The sequence below is a fragment of the Hypanus sabinus genome, chromosome 8 (assembly GCF_030144855.1).
Source record: "Hypanus sabinus isolate sHypSab1 chromosome 8, sHypSab1.hap1, whole genome shotgun sequence".
Lineage (NCBI taxonomy): Eukaryota > Metazoa > Chordata > Chondrichthyes > Myliobatiformes > Dasyatidae > Hypanus > Hypanus sabinus.
The window spans coordinates 109,032,202-109,043,702 of NC_082713.1; the positions used below are offsets into that span (position 1 = coordinate 109,032,202).

An 11,501-nucleotide genomic window follows, 5' to 3' on the forward strand; every position below is an offset into this window, starting at 1 on the left:
AGGTTCTTGGCCTGAAGCATTGACTATTTATTCCCCTCCATAAATGCTGAGTTCCTCCAGCATTTTGTCTGTGCTGCCATTCAACCCATCTTGTTTCTACTAACTCCTATTGGAGTTTTCCTCACTTTTCCCTGAAGCCACCACATTGTCCTTTCTTTCAAACCTCTTCTCTCATTGGCCCTGACCCTCAGCTTTGTGCTCCAACCCTACAGCTTGTGAGTTATTCAACATCTCCAAAATTTGTCCTCCTCTGCCCTATGTGTCTTTTGTCTGATATTTTAAATGGCACATCTTTCGGGAAGTACGATCATGTAGCAATTATCTGAACACTTTATGGCACCTCCGATCTAGGTTCAGTTCTAGCCACTGTCTGTAAAGAGGTTGCACGCTCTCCCCATGACTGCATGGTTTTCCTCCAGATGCTCTGGTTTCCTCCCACATTCCAAAGACATGGGTTATTGTTCCCAAGTTGTGGGCTTACTGTGTTGGTGTGGTGACACTTGTGAGCTACCCCCAGCACATCCTCATACCATGTTGGTCATTGACACAAACGTAGAGCCACTGCTTCACAGCTCTGGGGACCAGAGCTCAGTGCTGGTCTCGGGCACCGTCATTGTGGAGTTATTAAGTTCTCCCCATGACCATGTGGTTTTCTTCTGGTTGCTTTGGTTTCCTCCCACCTCTCAGACATGGTGGGTTAATTGGCCACTTGTAAATCTCCTCCAGTATGTGGGTGCTTGCTATGTGGCTGAATGATAAAGTCTGGGAGCCTTTCTCCTTCTGCTCTCTGCCCTGAATAATAAACTCATAAACATAAGAGATGCTGGAAATCTGGAGCAGCTCACACAAAGTGAGGAGCTCAGCAGGTCAGGCAGCCTCTGTGGGGAATAAATAGTCCAGCTTGAAACATTGACTGTCTGTTCTTCTCCACTGATGTTGCCTGACCCGCTGAGTTCCTCCAGCGTTTTGTGTGTTAACACAAACTCATGCTGCCTTTGTTTCCCTTTCAAGGATCTGGATGAAATTGAAGACGAGAATGACCAGCTGAAGCAAGAAAACAAGACACTGCTGAAAGTAGTTGGCCAGCTCACCAGGTAGAAGTTTGCCTTCTCCTACAGCACACCACTCCGTGTCAGTCTGACTGATAACATTGCCTTCCTGGACTGCGCTTTGCAAACGAAATACAAGGGCCGGACTGTGAACGAGAACTCCCAAGTTCACACCACCCCTCAGTTGAGAATATTACACACCTTTTCAAAGTCCTCTATCACATACAGATGTATTGCATCAGGCTCCATTGACCTTCTGTAGAACCTGCTGGGTTAAATAAAATTCCCGATGTATTTCCTTGGATGACCTGCAAGAACCTCTGTTGCAGAGCTGTTTATGAGCAGATCGGCGGGTTGAATCACGGCTGCTGTCTTGTTATCCATGAAATACAAGTCCAGTTCACCCCATGGCGGTTTCTGCTACGTTCAAACATCACAAGAGGAGGATGCATGTCAAAGCTATAAATGGTTCCAAGAAGTGAGATTTCACTGCTGCAAGCAAGCCCTCATTTTAAGATGTGGATAAATCCTCAAACCGTACAACTTCTATGTGCACAATATTTTCTCGGCTCATGTATTCAAAACTTTGCGTGTTAAAATGTACTTTGCTCGAGAACCTTGAAAGGCATTGATCCTGTAGTATCAGTCTTGTGCTGAACCTGCGACACGGAGATGTAGAATTTCTCTTTCAAAATTCATTCCATTTCAACACTTAAAAGAAGCTTGGTAGGTACATGGATGGGAGGGGTATTGAGGGCTATGGTCCCGGTGCCGGTCAATGGGACGAGGGAGGATAACAGTTGGTATGGACAAGATGGGCCGAAGAGCCTGTTTTTTTATGCTGTAGTCCTCTCTGATTGGGTAGAAGTTGTAATATAAACAACAGGAGGAGCCAGTCAGCCTTTTGAGCTTGTTCCATTATACATTAAGAATGTGGTTGATCTGATCCACATCTTGACTTCCCTCCTCGATCCTAGCAACCAATGATTTCCCCGCAAATCCTCCGAGGCCCTGAACACACCTAAGGAAATCAGAGGAGTAGCCCGCTCTATCTCGCCATTCCATATGATTATGGCTGATCTGCCATAGGCCGCGTCTCCTCTCCTGTTCCTGTTTCCCGTTGCCTCAATCCCCTGGTAGAACATGGAACTTGGAACAGCACTGGGCAGGAACAGGCCACAATATTGTTTTAAATACTTAGACTAAAGACACTAAACCTTTCTACCTGCAGAAGGTTCATTCTCTGCACACTCACGTGCCTAAGTGCCCCTTAAACACCTCTAGCATATCAGCCTCCAACACCACCCCTGGCAATGCAATGCAGACACCCACCATTCCCGCTGTAGAACATTGTCTATGAATTTACCGACTCTCCCCTGTCATCTAGTATTGAACTTTGAATTTTCCCTCTTAGATATCCTCTAGTATTAAACATTTCAACCCTGGGGGAAAAGATTTCGGCTGTCTGCACACTTCTATCAGGTCACTACTTGGCCTCCAGAGAAAATAACCATTGTAATCTTTCAAATATTTATCTGCCTCCACTTTAAATACCCCCAATCTTTTAGCCTCCACATCTTCATTGGGCGGAGAATTCCACATATGGTGCAGACTCCATATTTCAAGGATTCCTACATTCTCTGAGAATTGGAGAGTGGGCGTGGAAGAAAACCCCAAACTGCTGGAGGAAATAAGTGTGTCAGGCAGCATCCGTGGAGGGACAGTCAACATTTTGAGGCAAGACCTTCTTCTGACAGGCAGTGTCTGAGAAGAACTTTGCCTCAAGCAGTATGCCCTCATCTGACACCATGGCCCATAGTTTTATGTTCACTTCTGAAGGGAATAAACCTCTCAGTATCCTCAGAATCTTGTGTGTGTTTCCATAGGATCATCTCTTAAAGCCTGAGTGTAGGCCCCACGTGCTCAATCTTTCCTCATGAGCTCATCCCAGGATTCAGTGATCTCTTAATCACAATCAGGTTTATTATCAGTCATATACAATATGAATTTTGTTGCTTCACAACAGCAATAAAGTGCAAACATAAATATTGCAAAAAAAAAAGGAATACTGAGATATTCCTGAACCATTCAAAAATCTGATGGCGGAGGGGAAGAAGTTGTTTCTGAATTGTTGAGTGTGTGTCTTCAGGCTCCTGTGCCCTGCCCCCGATGGTAATAATGTGAAGAGGGCATCTCCTGTGTGCTGAAGGTCCTTGATCAGGCATTCTGCCTTTTCGAGGCATTGCCTCTTGAAGATGTCCTCGATGGTGGGGTGGGTTGTGCCCGTGATAGAGCAGACTGAGTTTACAACCCTCCGCAGCCTCTTTCGTTCCTGTGCACGGGAGCCTCTGCCCCAGACGGTGATGCAACCGGGTAGGATGCTTTCCACCATACATCTGTAGAAAATTTCTAGTCTCTGTTGACATACCAAATGGACTCAAACTCTTTATGAAGTAGAGCCACTGGTGTGCCCATTACACCCAGGATAGATCCTCTGAGATGCTGACACCCAGGAACTTGAAACTGCTCAACCTTGCCACCACTGCCTCTCAGTGAGGACTGGTGTTGGATCTCCTGACTCCCCTTCGTGAAGTCCACAATCAATCTCGGTGTTATCGATGATGAGTACGGGATAGTTGTGATACCACTCAATCAGCCAAACTATCACCATCTGTGAGATTCTGCGAACACCAGTGGTGTCATCTATGAATTTTCAGCCACACAGTCATGATCGTAGAGGAAGTAGATTAGTGGGCTAAGTGTGCATCGTTGCTGAATGTCAGCGAGGAGGAAGTGTTCTGTATTGTCTGAGGTCTCCCGATGAAGAGGCCATGTTGTTCTCCACCTTTCCTCACTCTGGGTTGAGGAAGCTAACTTCAAAAGTCAGCTTGTGGGTTTCCCGGTGACTTCGGAGAGTTAACGACCTGCTGTTTTGTCACTGTGTTGTGAGACTGTTTTATTGGTAACAGATGCAGTGTGGATACAGCCTGCTGCGATGTCAGTGTAATAAACTCGCATTGTCACTCGGTGTGAAATGCACTGTGCCAGCCTCTCCCTCTTCCCCTCCCCGTCCCCCACAGTCATCTGACTGCATATATACAACCAATCGAAATAACTTTCCTCCGGACCACGGTACACCCACAAAGCATATTTCACACAACACCTAAACCTAAATATTACCATATACAAGTTAACAAAATATAATTCAATATGCATGTGGTGTGTAGTACAGGTAAACAAACAGTAAACAGCTCACTGTTTTGATGGTGGCTGGGCATTCATTAGTCTCACAGCCCGTGGGAAGATGCTTTTACCCAGTCTGGCAGACCCAGTCCTGATGCTTCTGGACATCATTCCTGAAGGTAGTGGGTCAAAGAGATTGTGTCTTTCAGAGTTTTTTTTCTCGGTAATCATTAAAAAATAAAACTGCAGAATGTTGGTGCACGAAGAGGCAGACAGTACATTACTGCCTATCGGGAATGACTGAACATAGCATTATAAACATTACAGCACAATACAGGCCCTTTGGCCCACAATGTTGTACTGACCTTTTAACCTACGCTAAGGTCAATCTAACTCTTCTCCCCTACATAATCCTCCAATTTTCTATTATTCATGTGGCTACCTAAGAGTTTCTTATAGATCTGCCTCTACCACCACCCCTGGCAGGGCATTCCATATACTCACCACTCTTGGTGTAAAAAAAACCTACCCCAACATCCCCGCTATACTTCCCTCCAATCACCTTAAAATTATACCCCTGGTATTAGCCACTTCCACCCTGGCTCTCCGCTCCATCTAGGCCTATTATTTATCATACCTTTGCCTGTTTGAATACCATCATATTCTTAATCATTTTTATTTCTTGCATTGCGTCTTCTGTTTGATTGAAAAAAACAATCTGTGTGATGGAATCAGTTTCAAATAGATTTGGTGTGGATTAGGTCTCTGTAGTTCTTCTACTGGGGCATAGGCTGCTTTTCCTGGGCCAGTCTAGGCAAAGATCCTTCCTCTCCCAGGGATGTGGTCTTTGGAGCTCCTGTTGGTGTTTCTGTAACACTGTGTTTTTACGGGATGGGGTTGCTAGCCTCATGCCCAGCCCTCCTCCTCTTGCAGCCAGGCTTGGGACCGTCCATGGCGGAGTTTTCTCTGTGGCTGGTGTGTGCTTAACTAGTGATGCGGGTCACTGAATTCAGCCTCTGGACTTTGGTGCAGTCGAACTAGATTGTGGAGGTGGGATCTGCAATTGAATGGAATAACATAATCTAGCGAGGGCGCCCGAATAAAGGGCACACTTCTGTCTTCACAACACTTAGAATATTCATAGCTATAAATCACGTTTGGTGTTAGTTGGCTTGCAGCGCATCAAGATTACAGCAGAAAATGTAAAAAAAAAGTCTTTTCAATGAATCCACTTAAAAATATTAAAAAGCCTGGAGCTTTGAACTTTACAGAGGCCAGCATAAGAAATGCAGGGAATGAGTTCTGACTGTTGCTATTTCTTGTGACTTCTGACATGCATTTGATTTCCTTCTAGGTTAGATTAGTGCATCAGGAAGAATGGTACATTGTAAAACTGTGCTGTTGCAGATAGATTTATGCAAAATAAACTCTGACGCATGTCACAACTAAAACTTGTTCTGCTCTTGGTTTTTATTTCACACTAAAGTTAATGGTGAGTTTATTGTGCGCAAGTCCGTGTGTGCACAGGTGTAATGAAAAACTTAGTTTCCACAGCATCGCAGATACGGAGAATCAGATAAGCAACATTCACAAATAAAATATAAACATAAATTAGCATTTACAAGATAGAACATAATTGGAACAAAAAAAAAGACAATTTCAGTGAAAAGTGATAATGGTGTTAAACTTTTGCTGGCTGGTTCAAAAAAAAATGAATGGTGTGGGACTTGAGGCTCTGTATCTGCAGCCTGATGGTAGCTGTGAGAAGGTGGCCTGGCCCAGATGGTGAGATCTTTGATGATAGATGTTGCCTTCATGAAGCAGCACTTCCTGTAGATACTACCAATGGTGGGGAGGGATGTGCCAGAGAGTGGGCTTTCTCTGGAGCTTCCTGTACATTCAATTTGCTATACCAGACCAGGATACTTCCTACAGATCATTTGTAGAAGCTTGGTCAAGTGTTGGGTGACGTCTAAACAACACACACACAACTGCTGGAGGAACTCAACAGACCAGGCAGCATCTATGGAAAAGAGTGCAATCGATGTTTCGTGCTGAGACCCTTCGGCAAGACTGGAGAAACAAAAAAGATGAGTAGAGTTATAAGATGGGGGGAGAGGGGAGGGAGAAACACAAGGTGATAGGTGAAACCGGGAGGTGGAGGGGAGAAGTAAGGAGCTGGGAAGTTGATTGGTGAAAGAGATACAGAGCTGGAGAAGGGAGAATAGAACACTAGAGCACTACACTACAGCACAGTACAGACCCTTCAGCCCTCCATCTTGTGCTGACCCATATAATCCTTAAAAAAAAGTACTAAACCCATACTATCCCATAACCCTCCATTTTTCTTTCATCCATGTGCCTGTCCAAGAGGCTCTTAAATACCCCTAATGTTTTAGCCTCCACCACCATCCCTGGCAAGTCATTCCAGGCACTCACAACCCTCTGTGTGAGTCTATAGGTTTTGGGCACATTTCACTGTTGGGGCTAGTGAAGTTATCCACTCTGGTTCAACAGCCCGATGGCTGAGGGGTAATAACTGTTCCTGAACCTGGTGGTGAGGGCCCTGAGGCTTCTGTACCTCCTCCTTGATGGCAGCAATGAGGAGAGAGTGTGGCCTGGTGAGGATCCTTGATGGTGCTGCTTTCCTGCGACAGGGCTCCATGTAGATGCACTCAGTGGTGGGGAGGGCTTTACCCGTGAGGGATGGGCCGTATCCACTACTTTCTGTACGATTTTCCATTCAAGGGCAATAGTGTTTTAAACGGACTGTGATGTAACCAGTCAATATACTCTCCACTACACACCTGTAGAATTTTGTCGAAGTATTATATGTAATGTCGAATCTTTGCAAACTGCTAAGGAAGTTGAGGTGCTCCTGTGCTGTCTTCATAATTGCATTTGCCTGCTGAGCCCAGGACAGATCCTCTGAAATGATGACACTGAGGAATTTACTATCTCCACCTTTGATCCCCGATGAGGACCGGCTCATGGACCTCTGGTTTCCTCCTCCTGAAGTTAATAATCAGCTCCTTGGTCTTGCTGATATTGAGTGAGAGGTTGTTGTTGTGGCACCACTCAGCCAGATTTTCAATCTCCCTCCTGTATGCTGATTCGTCACCGCCTTTGATTTGAGTCATCCGCAGACTTAAACATGACATTGGGGCTGTGGTTTGCCTCACAGTCACAAGTGTAAAGCCAGTAGAGCAGGGGCTGAACACACAGCCTTGTGGTGAAGCTGTGCTGATGGAGATTGTGGAGTAACTATGAAAATGGACAAGGGAGAGCCAGTGAATGTAGTGTACCTGGACTTCCAGAAAGCTTTTGATGAAGCCCCACATAGGAGATTAGTGGGCAAAATTAGGGCACATGGTATTGGGGGCAGAGTACTGACATGGATTGAAAATTGGCTGGCTGACAGGAAACAAAGAGTAGTGATCAACGGGTCCCTTTCGGAATGGCAGGCTGTGACCAGTGGGGTACCGCAAGGTTCGGTGCTGGGACCGCAGCTGTTTACAATATACATTAATGATTTAGATGAAGGGATTAACAGTAACATTAGCAAATTTGCTGATGACACAAAGCTGGGTGGCAGTGTGAAATGTCAGGAGGATGTTATGAGAATGTAGGGTGACTTGGACAGGTTGGGCGAGTGGGCAAATGTATGGCAGATGCAGTTTAATGTGGATAAATGTGAGGTTATCCACTTTGGTGGCAAGAACAGGAAGGCAGACTACTATCTAAATGGAGTCAAGTTAGGGAAAGGGGAAGTACAAAGAAATCTAGGTGTTCTTGTACATCAGTCAATGAAAGCAAGCATGTAGGTACAGCAGGCAGTGAAGAAAGCTAATGGCATGCTGGCCTTTATAACAAGAGGAATTGAATATAGGGGTAAAAAGGTCCTTCTGCAGCTGTACAGGGCCCTGGTGAGACCCCACCTGGAGTATTGTATGCAGTTTTGGTCTCCAAATTTGAGGAAGGACATTCTGGCTATTGAGAGAGTGCAACGTAGGTTCACAAGGTTAATTCCCAGAATGGCGGGACAGTCATATGTTGAAAGATTGGAGCGACTGGGCTTGTATACACTGGAATTTAGAAGGATGAGAGGAGATCTGTTTGAAACATATAAGATTATTAAGGGATTGGACACACTGGAGGCAGGAAGCATGTTCCCGCTGATGGGTGAGTCCAGAACTAGAGGCCACAGTTTAAGAATAAGGGGTAGGCCATTTAGAACAGAGATGCGGAAAAACTTTTTCACCCAGAGAGTGGTGGATATGTGGAATGCTCTGCCCCAGAAGGCAGTGGAGGCCAAGTCTCTGGATGCATTCAAGACAGAGTTAGATAGAGCTCTTATAGATAGCGGGGTCAAGGGATATGGAGAAAGGGCAGGAATGGGGTACTGATTGTGTATGATCAGCCATGATCACAGTGAATGGCAGTGCTGGCTAGAAGGGCCGAATGGCCTACTCCTGCACCTACTGTCTGTTGTTGTTGCCAATTTGAACTGGTTCTACAAATGAGGACACTGAGGATCCAATTGCACAAGGAGGTATTGATGCCTGGGTCTTGAAGCTTGCTGATTAGTTTTGAGGGGGTTATGGTATTAAATGCCGAGCGGTAGTCGGTACAGAGCATCCTGATGTGTGCATCTTTGCTGTCCAGATGTTCCGGTGTTGAGTGAAGAGCCAATGACACATTGTCTTTGTGGACCTGTTATGTCAGTAGGCAAATTGTTGTGGATCCAAGTTGCTTCTCAGGCAGGAGTTTATATGTTTCATCACCAATTCAAAGCACTACATCACTGTGGTTGTAAGTGTTACTGTATGATAGTCATTGAGGCAGGTTACCACGATTTCTTAGGCACCGGTATAATTGAAGTCTGCTTGAAGCAGGTGGACCTCAGACTACCGAAGTGAGAGGATAAAGATCTCAGTGAACACTCCAGCCAGCTGAACAGCACTGTACTTGGCCAGGTACGCTGTCTGGGCTGGGTGCTTTCCGTGGGTACTCCCTCCTGAAGGCAGCTCGGAGATTGGCCTCAGAAACTGAGATCACAGAGTTGTTGGAGGCTGTGGGAGTTCAGAACATCCTTCTATTCTGAGGTTGTACCCTCTGGCCCCAGAGTCTCCCACTATTGGAAACATCTTCTGTATATCCACTCCATCCCCCTTCCTTTTTCTAAACTCCAGTGAGTCCAGCCTCAGAGCCATCAAGTGCTCCTCATAATTTAACTCTTTCATTCCTGGGATCATTCTGGTGAACCTCATCCAGAACCTCTCCAATCCAAGCTCACCTTTTTCAGATAAGGAACCGAAAACTGCTCACAATACTCCAAATGTGCTCCTATCAGTGCTTTATAAATCCTCAGCATTACAACGTTTCTTCTATATTCTAGTCCTTTTGAAGTGAATGCTAACTTTGCATTTGCCTTCCTCACCACAGACACAACCTGTAAACTCCCTTTGCACCTTACATTTTTCAATTTTCTCCCCGCTTAGAAAATGGTCTATGCTTTTATTCCTTCTACCAAAGTGCACGGCCAACACTTCCCGACACTGGACCTAGGTCGTGTGGACGTGGAGAAGATAGTAGGGGAGTATAAGACCAAAGGGCAAAGCTTCAGAATAGAGGGGAACCCCTTTAGAACAGAAATGAGGAGGAATTTATTTAGCCAGAGGAATTCATTGCCTCAGGTGACTGTGGAGGCCAAGTTGTTGGGCATATTTAAGAGGGAGGTTGATAGGTTCTTGATTACTCAAGAGTGAAAGGTTATGAGGAGAAGGCAAGAGAATGTTGAGAGAAAAATGGAGCAGCCATGATGGAATGCCAGTGGATGCTCGATGGGCTGAATAGCCTAATTCTGCTCCTATATCTTATGGTCTAAGAAAGAATTTGATAGGAGGGAAGAGTAGACCGTGGGAGTATGGGAAGGAGGAGGGGCACCAGAGGGAGGCGATGGGTAGGTGAGTACTCCAATTTATTGTTGCCGAGCTTGTATCATTGGAATCCTCCTGATAATTCATGGATCTTGACTTCTTCAACTGACTTTGGAAATATTCAGTATATTTGCACTGAAATACAGAGCTAGAAAGAAGTTCAACAGCATACTCAACTCTTAGCACATCTAGCTCCAAACTGTGTCCAATGTTCCTGAATGTTTTTCAATTGGAAAAACCATGGGAACATTTGGAGTTCAAGCTTGGGTTCAGGTCAGTAAGCTATGGGATTTGGAAGAATGTGCTACTAAAGGGAGCAAAGCCAAAACATTGCAGAAGACTTTACAATTTGGAAACTTATAGAATATAGAACAATACAGCACAGTACAGGCCCTTCAGCCCACAATGTTGTGCTGACCTTTTAATCTACTCCAAGATCAATCTCACCCTACCTTCCCACATAAACCCTCCATTTTTCTATCATCCATGTGCCTATCCAAGGGTCTCTTAATGTATCTGCCTTTACCACCACCCCTGACAGTGTATGTAAAAAAACCTACCTCTGACATCTGCTCTTTACTTTCCTCCAATCATCTTAAAACTCTCTCGCACTAGCCATTTCCACCCTGGGAAGAGGTCTTTGGCTGCCCACTCTTATCACCTTGTACATTTGTATCAAGTCACCTTTCAACCTCCTTTCACTTACGTGGTGCTAATGTGAATGTTCAAGTGACCTCATGAAATTCCCGAAATTTGTTGTAAATCAAGTTGGAAAAAAGATTAGATCAAAATTATTGTATGTGGCGACGCACCTCTTATGGATGCTGCCTCGCCCTTTGAGCCCTCATATGTTACTAGCTCAAATATTTTGGGCTAGTAACATATAATGGGCCAAAGGGCCTACTTCTGTGCTGTGCATCTCAATGACATGCATTCCCAGGGGTATGGTTAGAATGCTTCAGAAGGATTTACAGTCTATGAACAGTCTTGTTCATGAATAGGCTTAATCCTGACTTCTCTGTGTGGTTTGCATGTTCTTCCTGTGACTTAATGGGTTTCGTCTGGGTACTCCAGTTCCCTCCCACATCTCAAAGATGTTTGGTTAGGGTTATTGAGTTGTGGGCATCTGAAGCATGGTGACGCTTTTAGGCCGTCCCAGCACATCCTTGAACCGTATTGGTTGTTAACGGAAACAACATATTTCACTGTACGTTTCAATGTACGTGTGACAAATAAAGCAAATCTTAATCATTTTGAACTTTACCTTTCTCTGGTTTCCGCCTGTATCCCAAAGACGTACAGGTCTGCAGGTCAATTGACAACAGCAGAT

At 45.0% G+C, this 11,501-nt stretch overlaps 1 protein-coding gene across 2 annotated transcripts in view; it reads left to right on the forward strand.

The window, feature by feature from the left end:
• The window catches only part of pawr (PRKC, apoptosis, WT1, regulator), a 171,068-nt gene extending 165,385 nt beyond the window's left edge, over window positions 1-5,683 (forward strand). For both annotated transcript variants that reach the window (XM_059977574.1, XM_059977572.1), the window contains exon 7: window positions 1,012-5,683. In XM_059977574.1, coding sequence (XP_059833557.1) covers window positions 1,012-1,098 — 87 coding nt within the window. In that variant the 3' untranslated portion in view covers window positions 1,099-5,683. The remainder of the gene's footprint in view (window positions 1-1,011) is intronic.
• Window positions 5,684-11,501: the final 5,818 nt, after the last annotated feature.